Source organism: Anomaloglossus baeobatrachus, chromosome 12, assembly GCF_048569485.1.
Source record: "Anomaloglossus baeobatrachus isolate aAnoBae1 chromosome 12, aAnoBae1.hap1, whole genome shotgun sequence".
NCBI lineage: Eukaryota > Metazoa > Chordata > Amphibia > Anura > Aromobatidae > Anomaloglossus > Anomaloglossus baeobatrachus.
In genome coordinates, this window is record NC_134364.1 from 143,854,779 (window position 1) to 143,878,631 (window position 23,853).

Below are 23,853 nucleotides of genomic sequence, written 5' to 3' on the forward strand. Positions count from 1 at the left end.
CTGACCAATTAGTCAGTAACATTAACCCTTTAGACATAGTCATAGGATGGATCAGGCATGATACACAGGTATAAAGTTAGGCTACTTTCACACATCCGGCTTGAGCTCTGCGGCTCAATCCGGCTGTGGAAGCTATGCAACGGATGCGGTGAAAACACCGCATCCTTTGCATAAGTTTTTCCTTTGCGGCCCGTCCGGTTTTTGCCGCTTGCGGCATGCTACTGAGCATGCGCAGTGGCAAAAACCGCATGCGGCGGCCGGATGCGGTTATTGCCGCATCGCGCCGCATCCGGCCGCCATAGGCATGCATTGAAAAATGCGCCGCATCGGCCGAATGCGGCGCGATGCGCTTTTTTTTTGCCGCACGAAAAAACGTGCCAGGCAACGTTCCATCCGGCCGCCGCATCGGCTAAATCTGCCGCATGCGGTAAAAACCGGATGGAACGCAAGGCCATGCGGCACAATGCGGCACTAATTAAAGTCTATGCAGGAAAATCGCAACTGGCAGCAAAAAAAAACGGTTGCGATTTTCCTGCAAAGTGCCGGAGTGTGCCGCATTGCAAAAACTGGAGGTGTGAAAGTAGCCTTAACCTGCCGATATATCAGAGAAAAAAAAAAAAAAAACAACATTCACAACTGACAAATAACAGGTATGAAAATTATGCACAAAAACATATATGAACCATTGTAAACAAAGACAAAGCAAAAAAACGCATCTTATGTCTAGTTGTTTTGTATAGAAAGCATGAATGTTCACTTTCAATGTATTCAATGTACAACCATCAATAATGGAGTTGTACCCCTATATTAAACCTACAGGCTCTATTGTATTTTTCGGGTGAAAAATGATTGAAAAAAATGTTTGTTTTTTTTCAATCATTTTTTACCCGAAATAGTTTTTTCATGTGTCAATGTATACAATAGAGCCCGTAGGTTTTATATAGGGGTACAACTCCATTATTGATGGTTTATACATTGAAAGTGAACATTCATGTTTTCTATACAAAACAACTAGACATAAGATGCGTTTTTTTGCTTTGTCTTTGTTTACAATGGTTCATATATGTTTTTGTGCATAATTTTCATACCTGTTATTTGTCAATTGTTAATGTTTTTTTTTTTCTCTGATATATCGGCAGGTTAACTTTATACCTGTGTATCATGCCTGATCCATCCTATGACTATGTCTAAAGGATTAATGTTACTGACTAATTGGTCAGGAAAAACACCTGCTTATTTTTTCTACATGCTGGAAGTTTTTGTATGAAGATATTTTACATGCTTCACTTTTTAATGAACAGCAATAAACAAGTTGGAAATTTATCCTGAGTGGTGGCTGATACACTCCGAAGTGCCGGATTTTCCTTCTCTTCTTATGATTGCTACAGGTGACTGTACCTGCCTTTCCGAGCAGCAGGAGGACTCAATATACCTTCTAAAGGGGTGAGCTGAACTTTGATTGTTCTTTTATTATTAGAGCAGAAGTCCAGAATTCCCTTCAATCATTTCAACCGGACAAAAAACATGCCAAGACAACCCGGCGAATGTCCCCGGTTTGAGATTATTCTGATAGGTAAGAAGGTGACCATAGGTCTTCGTAGGCGTCTTCTGTTTCTTCTTTCTTCAGACCAAGTGATGTGTGGGGGTGCGAGTGCTCCCCTGTTGAAGAAGTCAGCAGCCTTGTGAAGGCTGTAAGGTCCTCTATAGGGCTGACTGAAGACAAGGCCCAACGTTCCATACAGGACGTCATGTTTAGGGGGCTGGCACAGAATAAGCGACGTGCCTTCCCGCTAAACGAGAATGTGCAGGCCTTGATAACGCGTGAATGGAAGCGGCCAGACAAGCGGTCCCTTCCACAGTCTACTTTCAAATGGAAATATCCCTTTGAGGAGGCATCTTGCTCCTCATGGGATAAGGCGCCTAAGTTAGATGTGGCAGTTGCTAAGGCCTCCAAAAAGTTTACACTCCCATTTGAAGACATGGGTTCTTTAAAGGACCCCTTGGACAAAAAAGCTGACCAGTTCCTTAAGAATTCTGGGAGTCGTCAGCAGGAGCTTTGAGGCCAGCGATAGCTGTGATTTGTACGGCTAGATCACTAATGCTCTGGCTGGATCAACTAGTGGAACAGGTTCGGACCAATGCACCTAGAGAAGAAATCCTCGCTTCTGTTCCTCTGTTGCAGGGAGCAGCCGCTTACTTAGCGGATGCTTCAGTGGACTCCACCAGCCTGACAGCCAGGTCTGCAGCATTGGCCAATGCGGCGTGCAGGGCGCTATGGCTGAAATGTTGGCCGGGGGATGCCCAGACCAAGCAGAAGTTGTGCCACCTACCTTGTACTGGAGATTATCTGTTTGGCCCGCCTTTGGATGAGATCCTGGAAAAAGCCAGTGATCAGAAGAAGAGTTTTCCTGGTGTGTTTCTCTCTTCGGGTCGACGGTCCTTTCGGCGGAGAAGATATAGTAGGAAGGGGTCATCTACCAGTCAGTCCACCTGGTCAGATCGGAAGAAAGGTGGGAAGGGTTTCCTATTCCTGCGCTCCTCCCAAGATAACAAAAGTCTCCCCAATGACTGGGTTTACCAGGTGGGAGGAAGACTCACCCGCTTTCTTCCAGCTTGGGAAAAGATCTCTTCCAACAAATGGATTTTAAGTCTAGAGTCCTCGGGCCTCCGATTGACCTTCACCGGGTCCACCTCTGCGCAGATTTTTGGTCACAAAGCCAAGACCGTCCCAAGACGAACAGCGGGCATTGGAAAGAGAGGTCGACACACTGTTAGAGAAAGCGGTGTAGTTAGTTGTTCCAGTTGCGGAAGAAGGGGAGGGATATTACTCTTCTCTTTCTTGTAAGGAAGCCGGATGGGTCCTTTCGGACTATTATATACTTGAGAGGTCTAAATCGGCATCTCCACGTTCCGACTTTCAAGATGGAATCGGTCAGGACAGCAATCAAGGTTCTCTACCCCAACTGTTACATGGTAGTCTTGGACCTCAAAGACACCTACTACCATGTACCGATTCACGCTCATTTTCAGCCATTTCTGAGGGTTGCCCTCATGGTGGATGGTCAGATTGCTCATTTTCAGTACAAGGCGCTCCCCTTTGGCCTGGAAGTAGCACCTTGGATCTTTACAAAATAATCTTAGAAGTATCGGCGCATTTCAGAGAGAAGAAGATCCTCTTTGTCCCGTACCTGGACGATTTCCTTATCATCAGGGAGTCGGCCCAGCGATGTTCAGAGCAGCTGCATCACGTTATGACGGCTTTAACAAATCTTGGATGACTGCTCAACCTGGAAAAGTCGAGGGTAACACCAGCGACTTCTCAACTGTTCTTAGGTCTCACTTTGGACTCTGTGAATCTCGTCTGCCAGCTTCCGGAGAACAAAATCATGAAAGTTCAGGCTCAGGTCTCGCAGGTGGTTTCTCATCCAATAATGTCACTAAGAAAGTCCATGTCCCTTCTGGGCCTCCTGACGTCTTGTTTACCGGCGGTACCATGGGCTCAAGCACATACCAGGGCCTTGCAACAAGATGTTTTGACGAATCAAGAGCTCCTGCGTCATTGTCTCAACGAGCATATGGTGCTAGCACAGTCCATGGTGCCCCCTCTACAGTGGTGGAGAAACGCAAAGGTGCTTGGCAGGGGGGGTCCCTTGGTCGATCTCTCCAGACAGGGTCGTATTGCCAGACGCCAGCCATACAGGATGGGAGGGCTCATCTTCAGGATCACCTGATACAGGGGCAATGGTCTGTAAAGGAGCAGTCTGTCCTCCAATGCAAAAGAGCTTGTGGCAGTCGAGAAGGCGCTGCTCGCCCTGCTGCCCCATCTAGTCCTTCATCATGTCAGGATAATGTCTGACAACCGTATCACTTTGTCTCTCCAGGAAAAAAGACAAACTCTAGCGCAGCGCCACCTATTGGAAGTAGCGATCCTAAAAGTCAAAAGTGGATTTTTAACAATCCTTTGCATATGACTTATGATTTATGCCAGATCAGAATCCCAATTTGCAGACACGGTGTTTCGGGGTGCTTGCCCCTCGTCAGTGCAAAGTATGGGGTGTCTGATACGGCTCATGAGAAGCTATATGGGGACCACTGGGGGACACTATTCTCCTTAAGGAGACTTTGCAAGCCAGTCTGGCTGCCAGTAAGGGGACTTATAGCTGCAATGCTCCTCTAGGAAATATTCAAATTGTCTCTCCAGGAAAGGAGACAAACTCTAGCGCAGCGCCACCTATTGAAAGTAGCGATCCTAAAAGTCAAAAGTGGATTTTTAACAATCCTTTGCATATGACTTAGGCGGGCTTTGCACACTACGACATCGCAGGTGCGATGTCGGTTAGGTCAAATTGAAAATGACGCACTTCCGGCATCGCATGCGACATCGTAGTGTGTAAAGGCTCGATGATACGATTAACGAGCACAAAAGCGTCGTAATCGTATCACCGGTGCAGCGTCGGCGTAATCCATAATTACGCTGACGCGACGGTCCGATGTTGTTCCTCGTTCCTGAGGCAGCACACATCGCTGTGTGTGAAGCCGCAGGAGCGAGGAACATCTCCTACCGGCGTCACTGCGGCTTCCGTAGGATATGCGGAAGGAAGGAGATGGGCGGGATGTTTACATCCCACTCATCTCCGCCCCTCCGCTCCGATTGGCCGCCTGGCGTGTGACGTCGCTATGACGTCGCACGACCCGCCCCCTTAACAAGGAGGCGGGTCGCCGGCCAGAGCGACGGTCGCAGGACAGGTGAGTCCATATGAAGCTGCCGTAGCGATAATGTTCGCTATGGCAGCTATCACAAGGAAATCGCTGCTGCGATGGGGGCGGGTACTATCGCGCTCGGCATCGCAGCATCAGCCTGCGATGTCGCAGCGTGCAAAGTACCCCTTAGGATTTATGCCAGATCAGAATCCCAATTTGCAGACACAGTGTTTCAGGGTGCTTGCCCCTCGTCAGTGCAAAGTATGGGGTGTCTGATCTGGCTCATGAGAAGCTATGTGGGGACCACGGGGTAATACTATTCTCCTTAAGGAGACTTTGCAAGCCAGTCTGGTTGCCAGTAAGGGGACTTATAGCTGTAATGCCCCTCTGGGAAATATTCAAATTGTCTCTCCAGGAAAGGAGACAAATTCTAGCGCAGTGCCACCTATTGGAAGTAGCGATCCTAAAAGTCGCATACATAAACCAACAGGGAGGTACACGCTCCACGACCCTCAGTCTTCTAGCAGGCAACATCCTTCACATAGCAGAATCTCACCTTCTCTCGTCAGCAGTTCACATTCGAGGAGCAGACAATGCCACGGCAGACTTCCTCACCTGGGTTCCATTGCGGCAGGGGGAATGGGTCTTAAAGCCCTCTATTTTCAGGCTCATTACTCACATGTGGTGTCATCTGGTTATAGATCTCTTTGCCACGAGAGCCAACAGGCAGATGCATTGCTTCTGCTCCCTAAATCCGCAAGAAAATCCCTATGCGGTAGACTCTCTCCTGAATAAATGGGACTTTCCTCTGGCTTATGCCTTTCCACTGATTCTACTGATTCCCCGGGTCCTCAGGAAGATACTGGAGGACAGAGCAAGACTGATCTTGGTAGCTCCGTTTTGGCCCAAAAAGCCATGGTTCTTCTGGCTCCAAAAACTGTCCGTCACGGATCCCTGGGTCCTTCAGGAACTGCTGGACCTTCTCTCCCAAGGTCCGGTTCTCCACCCGTTGGCAGAGAAGCTTCACCTAACAGCGTGGAATTTGAATGGAGACTGTTAATCGGTAAGAGGTTTTCTGCTAATGTTGTCTCCACCCTCCTCAAAAGTAAAAAGCCAATTACTACTCGGATCTACCATAGGACTTGGGAACATTTTTTGTCCCTAACTGGAGCAGATTATAACAGGAAGGTCCCCTTAGATCAGGTGTTAGAATTCCTACAAAGTGGAAGGGATCTAGGCCTCTCAGTTAGCACCCTTAAGGTTCAGGTCTCTACTCTGGGGGCTCTCTTCAATGTTAATCTAGCAGGAGATCGCTGGGTGTCTTGCTTCCTCAAAGCTTCGCTAGGGATAGGCCAGTGAAATCCCCTTCAGTGGCTCCTTGGGACCTTAATTTGGTTCTTTCAGCGCTCATGGAGCCTCCGTTTGAACCTCTTCTGCATCCTTGAAGTGTCTCTCCCTCAAAACTGTTCTTTTGGTAGCCTTAACCGCTACAAGACGAGTGAGTGATATACAGGCCCTATCTGCTGACCCCCCCCCGCCCCTTCACAGTGGTTCTAGATGATAGGGTCCTTCTGAAGCCAGATCCTGCGTATCTCCCCAAGGTTGTGTCCCGGTTCCATAGGAAGCAGGAGATTCTATTGCCTTCCTTCTGTAGTAATCCGAAAAATGTCATGGAGGAGAAATATCATACTTTGGATGTTAGGAGGTGTCTTTTACAATATTTTATCGTATCTAGCCCCTGGAGGAAGAGTAGATCCTTGTTCATAGGTTTTCAGGGTCAGAGGAAGGGTCATATAGCTTCTAAATCCACATTAGCCAGATGGATCAGGGAAGCCATTTCTTTAGCCTATACAGCCAGTGGTAGGGAGGTTTCCACAGGTTTGAAGGCTCACTCCACCAGAGCAATGGCGGCTTCCTGGGCGGAAAGATCAGAAGTATCCATTGAACAAATCTGTAAGGCAGGTACCTGGTCTTCCCCCTCTACCTTCTTCTATAGACACTACAGGTTGAATTTGTCTGGCTCTGACACCACCTTTGGGACCAGGGTTCTGCAGGCTGTAGTCCCTCCCTAGTTCTACTTCACTGTAATTTTCTCGTGGGGTGCTGTCATGGGTGACCGATAAACAGTTAATTACTTACCCGTAATGTGTTTTTTTGGAACCCATGACAGCACCCATGTATACCCTACCGTTGTTGAGGGTTCGTCAATGGTTTGTTTCTCCCCCTCTCTTTTTTTGACACATGGTGTGGTTACGGTTAGCTGTTAAGCCTATTCATATTATTTTTGTGTGGAGGTCCTTTCATGCTCTGTAACCAACTCATGCGGGGAGAGGTACCGCCCCTTTTTATCCTGCAGGTCTCCTGTCCCTGAAGGGCGGATACCTCTCTCTTGTGGGGTGCTGTCATGGGTTCTGAAAAAACACATTACCAGTAAGTAATTAAGTTTTTTTTCTCTAAACTTGGGGGAACTCCCCTCATGGGATAGATGCCCTACTCCAAAACTGGTTGGGGGGGTCTAGTCTATGCCTTTCCACCCATCTTACTTATCCCGACTGTCCTACGGAAAATTCTGACAGACCGAGCGGAAGCCGTTCTCATGGCCACCTTTTGACTCAGAAGGTGTTGTTTCACCGGGCTTCGTCTAATGTCAATAGAGGACCCTTGGGTCTTTCTGGAAGTCCCGGGCTTAGTATACCAGGGTCCCGTCTAGCATTCCAACCTGAAGAGTCTTCATTTGACAGCATGGCGTTTGAGCAGCAGCTCTTAAAATCTAGGGGCTTTTCAGATACTCTAGAAAAGTAGGAAAGAGCTCACTACTACTATTTATGGTAGGGTCTGGAGGAAGTTATTAGACTTCATAGTATCATAGTATCATAGTTTTTAAGGTTGAAGGGAGACTCTAAGTCCATCTAGTTCAACCCGTAGCCTAACATGTTGATTCAGAGGAAGGCAAAAAAACCCTAATGTGGCAAACAAGTTCCAATGGGCAAAAAATGTCCTTCCTGACTCCACATCCGGCAATCAGACTAGTTCCCTGGATCAATACCCTGTCATAAAATCTAATATACATAACTGGTAATATTAAATGTTTCAAGAAAGGCATCCAGGCTCTGCTTAAATGTTAGTAGTGAATCACTCATTACAACATCATGCGGCAGAGAGTTCCATAGTCTCACTGCTCGTACAGTAAAGAATCCTCGTCTGTGATTATGATTAAACCTTCTTTCCTCAAGACGTAGCGGATGCCCCCGTGTTCCAGTCGCAGGCCTAGGTGTAAAAAGATCTTTGGAAAGGTCTCTGTACTGTCCCCTCATATATTTATACATTGTGATTAGATCCCCCCTAAGCCTTCGTTTTTCCAAACTAAATAACCCCAAGTTTAATAACCTGTCTTGGTTTTGCAGCCCACCCATTCCTCTAATAATCTTGGTGGCTCTTCTCTGCACCCTCTCCAGTTCAGCTATGTCCTTCTTATATATCGGTGACCAGAATTGTACACAGTATTCTAAGTGCGGTCGCACTAGTGACTTGTACAGAGGTAGAACTAGATTTTTTTCATGAACACTTATACCTCTTTTAATACATCCCATTATTTTATTAGCCCTGGCAGCAGTTGCCTGACACTGTCCACTAAAGTGAAGTTTACCATCCACCCATACACCCAAGTCTTTTTCTGTGTCTGTTTTACCCAGTGTTCTACAATTAAGTTCATAATCATAAATGTTATTTCCTCTACCCAAGTGCATGACCTTACATTTATCTACATTAAACTTCAATTGCCACTTCTCAGCCCAATCCTCCAATTTACATAAATCTCCCTGTAATATAAAATTATCCTCCTCTGTATTGATTACCCTGCAGAGTTTAGTATCATCTGCAAATATTGAAATTCTACTCCGCATGCCCCCAACAAGGTCATTTATAAATATGTTGAAAAGAAGCGGGCCCAATACTGACCCCTGTGGTACCCCACTATGAACTGAGACCCAGTCCGAGTACGTACCAACTTCTTAGGAATCAATCTGTTAGAAAGACAGCTAGTACCTTGGCCTGCTATCCTGGAATTTCTACAGAAGAGGAGAAATATAGGGTTGAGTTTGAGTACACTCAAGGTCCACATCTCTGAGTTGGGGGTGCTGTTTGGCTGTAAGGTTGCGGATCACCCCTGCGTAGTAAGGTTTGTAAAAACAGTGGGTCGATCTGTATCAATACCTTAGCCCCGTTTACCTCCATGGGATCTAAATCTAGTTTTGAGGGCTTTAACCAGGCCCCCCCTTTGCACCACCGGCAGAATGTACAATTAGAACACTAACCCTCAAGACCACACTTTCGGTAGCTCTTACATCAGCGAGACAGATAGCGGAACTACAGGCTATCTCAATAAACCAGCCCTTTACAGAGATACTATGGATCCTTAGACCAGATCCAGCCTTTTTACCAAAGGTAGTTTCTAGGTTTTACCGGTCCCAGGTGATAGTGCTTCCTTCCTTTTGTGATAACCCCAGGAATGAAAAGAAGAGGGAGTTTCATACCTTAGACTTTAGGAGATACCTTTTACAATACCTAGAGGTGACCAAAGAATTCAGAAAAGCTACCATCCTTTTTATTATTTTTCAGGGTCCCGGTAGAGGTTAGCCAGCGTCAGTGTTCCCTAGCCAGATGGGTCAAAGCAGGGATCACTCTGGCATACAGAGCAGGGGATCAAGATACTCCCTTGGGCTTAAGGGCTCAGTCCACCAGGGCCGTTTCCTTCTCTTGGGCTGAAAAAGCTAACGTCTCTCTGCAGCATATCTGTAAAGCTGCCACATGGTCTTCTCTGTCTACCTTTTTTAAACACTATAGGTTGGATCTTGGTGCTAATCATCTTTCCTTTGGGAGAAAGGTGTTACAGGCGGTGGTCCCTCCTTAGGGGATTCCTTGCTAATCTCTCCTGGGTGCTGTCGTGGAGAAGGGAATAATCATATATTAATATTACTTACCGATAATTAGATTTTCCACAGCCATGACAGCACCATCTATTTTCCCTCCCTTATTTCTGTTCTTACCTACTTTTGGTCTTGGTCCTTTGTCACTAAAGAGGAGTTTTTTTCTTTTTGTCCACAGGTGTCGCAAAAGAAAATGGATATGTGAGTGGCATATACTGTATGTTAGCTATGCTATCGGAAGCAATGTTGTAATTTCTTCAATCTGTACTAGTATGTGTCTACTATACTATTGTTAGGTTGACCTAACGGTCACAGCTGTTGCCAGCGATGTCCGAATGCGGAGAGGGTACCGGTGACCCCCCCTCGGCTATTCCAGCTCAATGAAAACAGGCAGGCGCTGTTATACACATAAGATCTGGAGATGTGGGCTCTGAAATTGAACTGTATTGTTTTTGTTTACATTACAAAGTTATACAAAGTTGATTAGGGTGTAACTATGCAACATACATATTCATTAAAGGCATGAATTACATATTCCCAGCAAGAGAAATTAGCATAATGACTTATACTCTTATAACAGTCTATAACGTTTCTTCTTCCCATAACAAGATGTTTGTCAGTCGTTTCTAAGTCAAAACATTCTGCGTCCTTGAGTTTGGTCTCAGAGTTTTACGTAAATAAGTCTGGTTTTGTTCTTGCAAGGGAGAATGAATTTCTATTATTTTTCTAAGCAACTGAAAAATTTTAACTCTTTCCTCACAATCCCCCCTATTGGCGTGAATGATGGACAGGGGGCCATCGAGAAGCTGTGGACTATAGAGAGAGCAGGCTAGCCTCCAGATACTTTCTGAGCCGCGGGTTGCCCAGGGAGTGTCGTCCACATCCATCACCCAGAGGACTGCCTGCATGCCTCTCGATAGGAGTCTCATCATGATACGCCAAGGTGATTTCTAGAGGAAAGAGTAGAGAAGAGAAAAAAGGCATATTAGTGATTTCATACGGGTGCTGAATAATCATTGTATATACATTGCTTCAAGCAGCGGGAAAACAGAGCCATTAGCAACTTGAACACTACATAAGCAACTAGTAAACAGAGTAACACTTGGAACACTGATTGCAGTATCCCCATAAACCATCCTCCTATTCCCTTAAACCAGTTTGCAGGGTTGAACATTGATAAGGTATTGCTCCACCAAGCATCTGAGCTTCTGAGTACCTCCTGATCATGTTTTTTCCTCAGCTTTTGTATCTCAGTTAAACTGGCTTGGGCTTTTAAGGTTCCTTTTGGATCTATGTAGTGACAACAGCTGGGGCCTATTACTTGGCACATCCCCCCTTGGGCTGCAGTGAGGTAATCCAGTACCAAAGTATGTTGGTTGGTTACAATGATTAATTGTCTCTGTATGGCAATGGTACTATTTACTGCTTGGAGAACCTCAAAAATTTGATCATCAAGATAGTCAGTGCTGTCCACCAACTTATCATACATCTGCATTATCATGGGATAGATAAAAAGAGAACTGAAAAATTTGTTGACATGACTCATTGAATCACATGGGGGTCGGCCAATAGGCCTGTCTTTGTTGTCTGCCACTCTCTTTACCAGTAGGTGAAGAGGCATTTTCCCTGCCGGTATATCAGTGGTATTGATAATGAAGGTGGAAGGGGTCAAACGGGCCAAGGTGCAGGTGCCATTTGCTCCTACTGGTAGCCATTTGTAGGCATTGTAACCACAAACCTAGTAGGTTTGCGGTGGGAGATCCCAGATGGCAGAATGTTGTACTATAAGTCTATGTGCTATATCTATAAAGGCCGATATGTTTCTGATCATACACCATCCGGGAAGTTGGCCTAGGGGACTACAATACCCTGGTTCACCACAGGTTTCTCGGCCAGGCACAAATGGGTCAGAATCATTGCACCATAAATTTCCGGGTGTGGAATAACAAGTATCATTTGTGCCTTCTGGAAACAATGAATTGTATACCCACCTATGGTCATGCAGATGTCTCTCTAAGAGCAAGGGTTTAAATGCATCTGTACTGTCAGAGGTTCGCCCAAAACTTATTTTGATTCCTTCTGTTGGAATCTTGCCCATAGTAGGTGTTTTTGTGTAGTTACGGGGTATCCAGCTGCTTCCTTCAAAAGCTAAATATTGCTGGGTTCCAGGAAGGCCAGTAGTAAGATTGCCTTGCCACCAGTGGAAATCTACCCACCCTACTATTGGTATGGGCACACTAGTGTTCCACAGTTTTTGATACTTGGTGTCATTGACTGATAGTCTATTGTAACAGCCTCCCCATTGGAACACTTCGTTTATTGGGACTGGTATGGCTAAGTATGGCATAGAAGAGGCTGTCACAGGTGCGTGTGTACATATCCAGCAGTCTGTGATCTCAAGTTTTTCAACTAACACTTCATGATGGGTCTCAAATGAATTCTGCCGTGGTGTAGAAGGCCCCAAAAAGGGAGTACACATAGAATTACTTATCAGCAGTATTAGGCCTTCTTGCAGTGGCTGGCATGGACCCATGTCGATCTCCCCTCAAGTTTGACGGAGGTTGGAGTGGTCAGCTGGACAGTCAAAGGCCCTTCGAATCGTGGCTCAAGGGTCTTTCACACGTGTTTCTTTAGGTAGACCCGGTCACCAGGCTTTAAGGAGTGAGTTCCTGGAACTGCATCAGGATCAGGTAGAGGAGAGTAGACCCTTTGGTGGGTTTCAGTTAGTCTCTTCTGCAGAGAAACAACATAAGACGTTAGGCTATCACATTGCAGGTGTAACTCCTGCGGGAAGTAGCATCCTAATCTGGGTGCACTACCAAAGAGTATTTCAAAGGGTGAGAGCCTGTGCTTTCCCTGCGGGGTAGTCCTTATAGAGTAAAGAGCTATGGGGAGACATTCTGTCCATGGTCTACCAGTCTCCTCCACTGCCTTGGCTAGTTTGAGCTTTAGCGTTCCATTTAACCTTTCCACTTTCCCTGATGACTGTGGGTGGTAAGGTGTGTGTAAGGCTGACTGAATGCCTAACAGGGCACAGGTGTTCTGGAAAACCTGTCCAGTGAAATGAGTACCTCGGTCTGACTCTATGACTTCAGGGAGTCCAAACCGAGGCACCAGCTCACAGGCCAATTGTTTTGCTGTAATTCGGGCCATGGCTGAGCTTACAGGGTAGGCGTCTGGCCATCCTGAGAAGAGGTCTAAACAGACAAGTACAAACTCATAGATGCCATGTTTTGGCAACTGTATATAGTCTATTTGTACTCTTTGAAATGGAGCAAACGTCTTTGGCATGTGTCTTTGCGGGGTTTTAGTTAGCTGGCCTGGATTGTGGTGTTGACAGATGTGACAAGCTTTTATTCTCTGGGAGGCGTATTGTCTGAAGCCGGGGGCTACCCAATAAGGTTGCATCTGGTTCATGATTGCGTTTGTGCTACCATGTGTGGGGTAGTGGAGTACTTGGAAAATGGCAGGGAACCAACTGCGTGGCAGGATGGAAAGTCCGTTTAGGCGCCAAATCCACTCCACCTTTTCTTCCCCCTTGGCCCGCCATCCGGCCTTTTCTTCCTCAGAGGCGTTTTCTTGTGTCTCAAAGAGGTTCTGCATTTCTTCCTCCGTCGTTGACACTGTTTCCGTCTCCTTCAAAGGGAGTAAGGCTGCTTGTTTTGCTGTTTGATCGGCCAAGCGATTTTCTCTTGCCTCGGGTGTTTGAGCCTTGGTGTGGGCAGCAACCTTTATGATTGGTAGCTGCTTTGGTATCAAGGCTACTTCCATTAGTTTCTTCACTGAGGCTCCATGCCTGATGGGATTTCCTGTTGCTGTGAGGAATCCTCTAGTCTGCCAGATAGTGCCAAAATCGTGCACAATGCCGTATGCCTAGGCTGAGTCCGTGTAGATGTTCGCTGCTCGTTCTTCCAGAAACTCAATTGCCCAGATGAGGGCAAGAAGTTCTGCTTCCTGAGCAGATATGCGTGGAGGTAGCGGTTGTTTGGCTAAAACTGCATATAGTGTTACTACCGCAAATCCGGTGTGGAACTTGCCTGTGTCATCAGCATATCTGCTTCCATTCACAAAAAGTTCAAAGTCTGGATTTGTAAGCGGCGTTGCCTGAATATTGTGCAGGGGCTTTGCCTCATGTTCAATGAGTTCTTGACAATTATGATCAAATGGTGCGCTGGTATGTTTGCCACTCTCTTCTTCTGTCCTCTCTTCTGTCCCCCCTTCTAAACTTGTGAAGATCAGCAAGGTTTAGACTTGTAACTCGAGCAAATGAGATGTTTGGGGGGTAGCAACAGCGTGCACTGAAGTCTGACTTGTCTTGCCATGGAGAGGTGTTTCAACTGCACTTGATTGAGAATAGCATGTATGTCATGGCTTGTAAGGATAGTAGTCGGGAAATCGAGTGAGATTTCAGATGCTTTCTGCAGAATGTTTGAAACTGCTGTAACGGCACGGACACAGGTTGGTGCTGCTTTGGTGACGTTGTCAAGTTGAGAGGAGTAGTACCCAATTATGTGATGTTTGTCCGTCTTCTGGGTGAGTACTCCTACGGCAAATCCTTGAAGCTCTGCTACGAACAGATAGAAGGTGAGATCATAGTTTGGTAGTGCCAGAGCAGGTGCATCAATCACTAGTTCCTTAAGCTTTTGAAAGCTTTGTCTCGCTTCTTCTGTAAGAGAAAAAGGAACATTCTTCATGCAATCATACAGCAGTTGCATGAGTAGTGAAGTATTGGGAATCCACTGTCTGCAGAATGAGATCAATCCTAAATCCTCTAAGTTGCTTAAGATTCTTGGGAATGCTTGCTTTTCTGATAACTAATTGTCTGTCCTGGCTGAGGTGTTTTTGTCCCGCAGAAAGGCAATGACCCAGGAAAGTGACCCTCGTTTTGCAGAATTGCAATTTATCTCTGCTTGCTTTGCATCCTACTTCTGCCAGAAAGGTAAGACGGCTTATTGAAGCCGTTTTACATTTCTCTTCACTAGGGCAGCACAGTAGTAAATCATCCACATACTGGAGTAGAACACAGTGGTCTTGGGGCTTCCAGCTTTGAAGAACACTACCCATAGCCTGAGTATATAGCGTAGGAGAATTTTGCATTCCTTGAGGCAATCTTGTCCATGTATATTGGTTTAGCTTGTGCGTGAATGCAAAGAAATCTTGGTATGCTGGGTCCAGTGGTACTTAGAAAAAAGCATTAGCAAGGTCTATGACTGTGTAATGGGTGGATGTAGCTGGCACCTGTGTGAGCAGTGTATACGGATTTGGTACAACAGGGGTGAGAGGCTCCAGTATTGAGTTCACTGCCCTCAAATCATGTACCATCCGGTACGTGACTGAGTCACCTTTCTTCATTTATTTCTTCTTGACAGGAAACAGCGGAGTGTTGGAAGGAGACTTAGTAGTTCTGAGGGCTCCCGACTTCAGCAGTTCTTTTATTTGGTAATCCAGGGCAGCTTCCTGTTGAGCATTGAGAGGGTATTGTCTCAGCTGCGGTGGTGTAATTCCAGGCTTGACTGAAACTTTTACGGGGGGCAAGGGAAGTGTGCCGAGGTCAGTTTTGATGTGGACCAGAGTTTTGCAGGAACTTGTAGAAGTATTGGATCCGTGTTTACTTCATGTGTAACATCAGATTCTGGTTGATCTTCAATCATCTGGAGGCTGCACAGGACTTCTTCTGGGATATCTTCTGGTATTTGCAGGATAGCAGATCCATCTTCATTATAGACTATCTGAGCTTGTAGTCTTGATAGTACATCTGCTCCCACTAGGGCATCTCCAACCTGGGGGGGACACTAAGAATTTGGACACGAACATGTGTGGTCTAAGTTTCACCTTGAGTGGATGGGTTATTGGGATTATCTGGGCTTGTCCATCAAAACCGGATACTATAGTAGCTTCGGATGAGATGGATCCTTCAGGCACCAGGTTCCTGGGGAGTACGGAGCGTGAGGCTCCTGAGTCCACCAAAGCTCTTATTTCCTTGTTGCCAATGTGAAGGGGGACGTGTATAAATGGACCTCTGGCATCCCTATCCCGTGTTGCCGCAAGTCAGGCAGTCTTCTCCTCCTGACTCTCAGGTTGGTTTTGAGTGTCCCTCTTCTTCTTTCTACAGTCTCTGATCACATGTCCTCTGATTCCACAATAGTAGCAGGTCGGTGCCTTCCTTCTTGTACCTTCTGGCTGACCGTCCACTGCTGCTATGACAACTTTCTTGTTGCTCCTTTTATCCTTTGCGTCGGTTTTTAAGCCACTTGCTTTGTTGACTAGAAGATCTATGTCTTCCATGTTTCTCCATTCTGGGCAGCACGCTTTCAATCTTTCTGCCAGAGGTGCATGTATTCCATCCATGAAGGATCTTACCATCAGGCGACGTATTGCAGCTGCTTGTATGTCAAGCCCTTCATCTGTGAATGACTGCATCAATCTGTAGTAAAATGAGCTGACATTCTCCACAGGACCTTGATGCACTGGTCCCATTGTGCCCTTAGTTCTTTGTTCCTGGGCGCAAAAAAGATTGAGTCTTATCATGAAGTCTTGGCCCGATTCCACATTACGGGTATTGTCCGGAACATGCCCTGCCAGATGGGCAGTGAGTTTGGCATACAGTTCAGGAGACATTTTAACTCTACACAAACCTTCCCAGTCCAACCAAGTGCTTCTGTAGGAGACCTGTATTTGGTTTAGGTAACGTGAAAAACTGACTGGGTTTCTAGTCGGGTCTGGAGCATTCTGCAGGAAAGCCATCTGCTCAGCTGGAGTCCAGAGTACGTAGTCTTCATACGTATGAGGAACTGCATCTCTGGGAGCATCTGGGTTTTGTGGATTAACAGGTGGTCTTATCAGGACTCTTCTTTCCACTACGGGATAAAGAGGCACTAGTGCTGTGGCTTGTAGCTTGTGCTGTGGGGCTCCACAGGCTAGGCATGTTTCACTCCAGTCCGGATTTTGTTGGCCACAGTTTGTGCAGGTCCATTCCGGGGATCCTGCTATTTTTGGAGTTGTTCCAGGAGTAGCTGACAGGTACGGAGGAGGCTGCTGATTCTTATTAGCCTTCTTCCCATGTGTCTGATTTTTCGTGGTATATCCAACCTTGATCGTGGGCTGTTTTTGCCATGTCAGAAAGAGTTCTGACCAGTTTAGTCCATGATTTATCTGCTATCACTCCTGCTCTAGTAGCTCTTATTGTGTCCCATTTGTTGGGGTCCAATTGATCCTTCCCCTTCAATCCAAATGTCTTAAAAACTTCCTTGGACTGACTGGCTGTTCTTTTGCCATGATAACACGTAATGAGATGTTGCAGGGTGCATCCAGCTCTTCTGTCTTTTGATATTCCTTGCCCCATTCTTCGTCTATCTTCTTCAGCTTTTAGACCCTTGAACGTCCTTTGGACTAAACCTACCTATCCTGGAGATACTCAGAGACTAACTCCTTATTTGTATTCCTACCTAAGGTGAGGACTAGAACCACCTTTCCTGGAAGTACCCAGAGACTGACTCGTGATCTGTATTCCTGCTGAAAGGTGGTGTCCTAACTGTTCAGAGGGGGCTGAGTATGTTGAATGGTGCTGGGTTACCCTTCTTGTACCAAAGGTACACATTATATCCGATAGCAATGGCAAACAGGGCTATTCCCACTAACACTAGGGCAGTGAATATCACATCCATTGGACAGGGTAGGCACACTATTCTTTTTCAACACTCACTGATGTATGGGATCTATGTGTCATGATTGACTCCTGGCTCAGCTGGAGCTGAGCCTTTTTTTTAGTTTCACTTCTGATGCAAGTCACGTTAGGGGTTAATCCTTTCTGCCTCGTTCTGGAGGTCAGGCTGCTTTATTAGGGCACTGTTTCTCTTGGACTTCGCCAGTGATATTTCTGGCTCTGCTGTGTTCTGCTCTTGAGTGACCTGTTGTCTGCCCTGCCCCCCTCCTGACCTCCGTGTTCACCTGACCTGTTAACCTCCTCTGTTGTCTGTTTCCATCAGTGTCTCTCCCGCTGTCTCCCTGTTAGTTCCTTATCTGTTTACCTTTATTCTGTCTTGTCTTCCCACTCCCCCTCGCTTCTAGGCTCTGATTTCCCGGCTACTGACTATTTGCTTCCCTCTGACTACGTTTATACTTTGCCCTTGTGTACTTACAAGACCTCATGTTGTGACACGGCTTTCTGACGATTCTACTGCCATGTGGTGGGCTTGACTAGTATTACCTCTGCTAGGGAATTCCCTGCTCATAAGTTTCCTCCACTTTTACGCCCCTTAGTGGTTTACCAGCTAACTACCTTCTCAGATAGTTTCAGGAATCCTCTCAGTCCCACATTACTGCGCTGTACTGCTATTGTACATCTTAGAGTACAGCGTGACATTATCACTGGCCCTTACATTTTTACCCCTATGGATCCGTTACATATCCTTACGGATCAGATGTCTAATTTGACTCAAATGATCCAGGACTTATCCATTGAGCATAGAGCCCTAGCCTCTTCCCATACTCAACTCCAGGGGGAGCTTGCTGCTGCAGTAAAGGCTTTCCAGGGTTCCATGACTCAATCACAGCCCGGTCCCGTAGATGTATCATTCCATTCTCCAGAACCCACGGTCATGCTCCCGGATAAGTTTTCCGGAGAGAAGGAGAGGTTTCACACGTTTCGGGAGAGCTGTAAATTACTTTTTTCTCTTAGACCCCGTTTCTCTGGGGATGATAGTCAGGGGGTGGGGATAATAATTTCCTTGCTTAGGGAGGGACCTCAGACTTGGGCCTTTTCTTCATCTTACCATCCCGAGACCAATGGGCAGACTGAGAGAACTAATCATTCATTGGAACAAATTCTGCGGTGTCTGACTACGTCTCAACAGGACGATTGGTGTTCCTCACTGCCTATGGCTGAGTTTGCTTTCAATAACCGGGTCCATCAGTCCACGGGTACTACTCCATTTTTTTGTAACTATGGATACCATCCCCATTTCGGTGAATTTTCCAGACTTGATTCTGGGTGTCCTGGGGCTGATTCTGCAGTTCAACAGTTGGAGGGGGTTTGGATGGAGGTCCGGCATAATGTTGAGGTGGCTTTAGGGCGGCAAAAGCGCTCTGCTGACAAGAGACGATCGGTAGGATTTAATTTTCAGGTGGGGAATAAAGTTTGGTTGTATACCAAAAACATTCGTCTGAGAATTCCTTCCACTAAGTTGTGTCCAAAATGTATTGGTCCGTATGAGATCATCGAGATTGTCAACCCAGTGGCTTTTCGTCTGCGGTTACCGCAGTCCTTTCGCATTTCTAATGTGTTTCACAAATCTCTGCTCAAGCCTTTTGTTCCTTCTGTTTCCGAGTGTCCTCATCCCCCTCCTCCCGTTTCGGTGGATGGTCAGATGGAACACGAGATTGAGCGCATCATCGATTCTCGGCGGGTCCGTAGTTCGCTTCAGTTCTTGGTACATTGGAGGGGTTACGGACCGGAGGAGCGATCCTGGGTTCCGGCACGATCTGTCCATGCTGACCGACTTACTCGTGCCTTTCATAGAAGGTTTCCTGGGAAACCTGGGGGTCCGGTGGCCCCCCCTTGAGCAGGGGGTACTGTCATGATTGACTCCTGGCTCAGCTGGAGCTGAGCCTTTTTTTTAGTTTCACTTCTGATGCAAGTCACGTTAGGGGTTAATCCTTTCTGCCTCGTTCTGGAGGTCAGGCTGCTTTATTAGGGCACTGTTTCTCTTGGATTTCGCCAGTGATATTTCTGGCTCTGCTGTGTTCTGCTCTTGAGTGACCTGTTGTCTGCCCTGCCCCCTCCTGACCTCCGTGTTCACCTGACCTGTTAACCTCCTCTGTTGTCTGTTTCCATCAGTGTCTCTCCCGCTGTCTCCCTGTTCGTTCCTTATCTGTTTACCTTTATTCTGTCTTGTCTTCCCACTCCCCATCGCTTCTAGGCTCTGATTTCCGGCTACTGACTATTTGCTTCCCTCTGACTACGTTTAGACTTTGCCCTTGTGTACTTACAAGACCTCATGTTGTGACACGGCTTTCTGATGATTCTACTGCCATCTGGTGGGCTTGACTAGTATTACCTCTGCTAGGGAATTCCCTGCTCATACGTTTCCTCCACTTTTACGCCCCCTAGTGGTTTACCAGCTAACTACCTTCTCAGATAGTTTCAGGAATCCTCTCAGTCCCACATTACTGCGCTATACTGCTATTGTACATCTTAGAGTACAGCGTGACATTATGACAACCAACAAGGACAACAGCACAGAAGCAAACCGCAAGAGAGCAGACACACAGAGACGAAGCACAGAGGGGCAGCAAAACAAACAAGGCACCGAAAACATCTGCTGGCAAGGCTCTCGCAGAGTTTAGTAGAAACCTGCCAATAACCCCGTATCTACTCACAGTGTACCTCTTGCACGTTGAGGAGGGAATTGAACAGAGATGGGGAGCAAAAAGAGAAGAATAAGGTTCAACTCTTACCTGGCCAGGTGTTTCTGGTCCCCACGTCTGGTCACCTCCTCCTCGGCTTGGCAAGACAGTTCACTGCGTCCTGGGATTAACACGGGTCCCTGTTCGGGCGCCAGATAATGTTAGGTTGACCTAACGGTCATAGCTGTTGCCAGCGATGTCCGAATGCGGAGAGGGTACCGGTGACCCCCCCCTCGGCTATTCCAGCTCAATGAAAACAGGCAGCCGATCTGGAGATGTGGGCTCTGAAATTGAACTGTATTGTTTTTGTTTACATTACAAAGTTATACAAAGTTGATTAGGGCGTAACTATGCAACATACATATTCATTAAAGGCGTGAATTACATATTCCCAGCAAGAGAAATTAACATAATGACTTATACTCCCATAACAGTCTATAATGTTTCTTCTTCCCATAACAAGATGTTTGTCAGTCAAAGTTTCTAAGTCAAAACATTCTGCGTCCTTGAGTTTGGTCTCAGAGTTTTACGTAAATAAGTCTGGTTTTGTTCTTGCAAGGGAGAATGAATTTCTATTATTTTTCTAAGCAAGTGAAAAAGGTTAACTCTTTCCTCACACTATACTAACTAAACGGAAGTCCTCTCATGCTCTGTAAACCACTGAAGCAGATCGAGAGGCTCGACGTTTTATATGCTGTAGGTTTCCTGTCCTTCAGGGTGACTGGGCTATCTCTCTCCTGGGTGCTGTCGTGGCTCTGAAAATCTATTTACCGGTAAGTGATACTGATTTTTTATTTTTTTTGTATTGCCGCATTCAGAAATGCCCCATCTATCAAAATTTAAAATCAATTAATCTGATCGGTACACGGTGTAGTGAGAAAAAAAAGTCAGAATTACAGTTCTTCGGGTCACCGCAACATTACATTAAAATGTGATAACAGACGATCAACTCAAGACTAGAGTTGATCGAACGGCCAAAAATCCGGTACCGGCAGATCACTGCCAGATTTTAAAAAGAGTCCGATCCGCTCCGGAATCCAGTGCCTATATAAGTCAATGGGAACCGGAATTCGGAGGTTAAAAATGTTTGTGGAGGGGCTAGGGGGGTGGAGCGAGCGCGGCATACTCACCGAGGCGCTGTCATGGCGGCACACTCCTTCCAGGTCACGATATTCATTGGTGCCAATAATTCAATATTTATTGTTTTCCCCGCCCACCGGCGCATGTAATTGGTTGCAGCTAGACGCGCCTCCACCCTGAGTGGCAGCGTGTAAGCTGACTGCAACCAATCACAGGCACCAGGATGGCCGGTGGGCGGGGAAAGCAGTGCAAGTGTTGCCTGTCAGCATTGTGGTAAAAAATAAACAATCAGCAGCACAGACATAGCTTGCGGCTGCAGCTGTATCTGTGCGGTGTATCCAGTCACACGTGCGAGGCTTTGCCGGGTGATGCCATGGCAGACTCCCGCGAGTCCCTCGCATGTGTGACTGCGGTGAAACCGCATGTGGCTTTTTTTTAAACTTAAATAAATAATTAAAAAAAAAAAATGACTTGCGGGTCCCCCTAATCTTCATCCCCAGCCAAGATAACGCTGGCTGGTAGCTGGTATTCCTACCCACAGGCGTTCAGTATTGCCGCATCTATTAGATGTGACAATCCCGGTGCAATACCGGCTCTTCCCGGTGGCGTGATGCGGTGGCAATCGGGGTAATAGCAGGGATTAATAACAGCGCACAGCTGCTACTAAACCCTAGGTTTGTGATGGCACAGACGTCTATCAGATACCTGCATCACACAAACCTGTAAATGAATGTAAATAAACACAGAGAAAAATCCTTTATTTGCAATAAAATACAAAACGCGCCCTCCTCTTCACCACTTTATTAACCCCAACACACCCCTCCAGCTCCGGCGTAATCCACACGATGTCCTACGGCGACACATCCAGCACTGCTACATCTGAATATCACAGAGAGTCCATAGAACACGACCGCTCTCTATGATCTCTAAAGAATGAATGAGCTGCGCATTGATCGGTGACGTCACTCAGGTCATTTGCGGTCACAGCTGGAGGTTCCCATGGTCCTTCATCTGTGATCGCAGGTAACCTGACCTCCGATGGAGGTCACTGAGTTCACAGACCTGCATCTCCTAGCAGAAAAATCACAGTTTTTTTTGGCCAAGAGATGCAAATTTAGTGCTGAAATTTTTACACCATATTCCTCCATCCAATCTACACCTCCTGGCAAAAAAAGTGGTGTTTTGACGCATTTCTTTTGCTGCGGTTATTTTTCTGCGATTTTTGCCTCGGTTTTTTTGCTAGGAAGTGCACATTTGGTGCTGGAGTCATTTGCACCAGCTTTCAGCACCAAATTTCCACTTGCTGGCAGAATTTATTTTTTTTTGGGCCAAGAGATGCAAATTTGGTGCTGAAATTTTTTCACCATATTCCTGCATCCAATCTATACCTCCTGGCAAAAAAACGCGGTATTTTGACGTATTTTTTTTCTGCTGTTTTTGCCGCGATTTTTTGCCAGGAGGTGCACATTTGGTGATGAAATCGTCTGCACCAGATTTCAGCACCAAATTTCCACCCGCTGGCAGGAATTTTTTTTTTCTTTTTACAGCCTGCCGTTCTCTGAACATGAGTGTGCATGTACCTAGAAACACATGCACGCTCCTGTCAGAAGTGAGTGGTTGTGCTGCGATGTCAGACTTGTGGGAGTCCCTCACAAGTGTGATGCGGTCACATGAGTTTTTTTTCTATCAGACACAATCCGGAAAAAAACGGCATTGCGTTGCATCCGAATTTTGCCGGATCCGGCGTAATTGGCTATTGCGGCGGCCGGATGGAACGTCTCTTGTAATGTTTTTTTGTCTCTGACAAAAAAACGCATTGCGCCGTATCCAGCGCTGTACGGCTTTTTTTTTATAATGGAAGCCTATGGGTGCCGGATTCGTCGTCATTCGTCATATGCCGGAAACCTGTGTGGACCTTCCTCAGTAGCACATATGTGAGCGAAAACGCTGTGTGGGCTGTCAGACGTGGAACCCACCATCCATAGGGCAGCCCCCATACAGCGGTGGATTCCGCGTCTGACAGCCCACACAGCGTTTTCCCTCACATATGTGCTACTGAGGAAGGTCCACACAGAACTGAAAACGTTTTTGTTACGCACATGAATAAATATTTCTTCAAATCATCTTGGGAGTGCCTTGTATACTTCTCACTGTTTGGCTTTGGAACCTGAAGTGCACCCCAATATTTCCTAGACGCATATATAGGAAGTGCCATTCTCTTCTTGCTATATGCCGGAAACCGTAGCCGGTTTCCATTTTTTTGTTTCTGGCCATGCCCAGACGTTGTGTAAATAGTCTCTCTCTCTCTCCCTGTCTTTGTCGGTCGGTCGGTCTCTCTCTCCCTCCTTTATACTCACCGATCACGGGCGCGTCGCTGCACAGCTATCACACTGCTCTGGTGGCTTCTTCTCTTTTGAAAATGCCAGCCGCTTATTATTTCATCTCATATTCCCTGCTTCCCCCGCCCACCGGCACCTATGATTGGTTGCAGTCAGACACGCCCCCACGCTGAGTGACAGCTGTCTCACTGCAACCAATCACAGCCGCTGGTGGGTGGGTCTATATAGTGCAGTAAAATAAATAAATAATTAAAAAAAACGACGTGCGGTCCCCCCCTAATTTTGATATAGCCAAGGTAAAGCCACACGGCTGATGGCTGGTATGGTATTCTCAGGATGGGGAACTCCACGGTATGGGGAGCTCCCCAGCCTAAAAATATCAGCCAGCAGACACCCTCATTCAC

At 46.5% G+C, this 23,853-nt stretch overlaps 1 protein-coding gene across 8 annotated transcripts in view; it reads left to right on the plus strand.

Moving 5' to 3' along the window:
* Nucleotides 1-23,853, plus strand: part of ENTREP3 (endosomal transmembrane epsin interactor 3) — a 283,486-nt gene that overhangs the window by 226,813 nt on the left and 32,820 nt on the right. For 4 of the 8 annotated variants that reach the window (XM_075329677.1, XM_075329675.1, XM_075329678.1 and 1 more), the window contains exon 3: nucleotides 9,805-9,827. The exons of the other annotated variants lie outside the window; for them this stretch is intronic. In XM_075329677.1, the coding sequence (XP_075185792.1) occupies nucleotides 9,805-9,827 (23 nt within the window). The remainder of the gene's footprint in view (nucleotides 1-9,804; nucleotides 9,828-23,853) is intronic. 8 annotated transcript variants of the gene reach the window in all.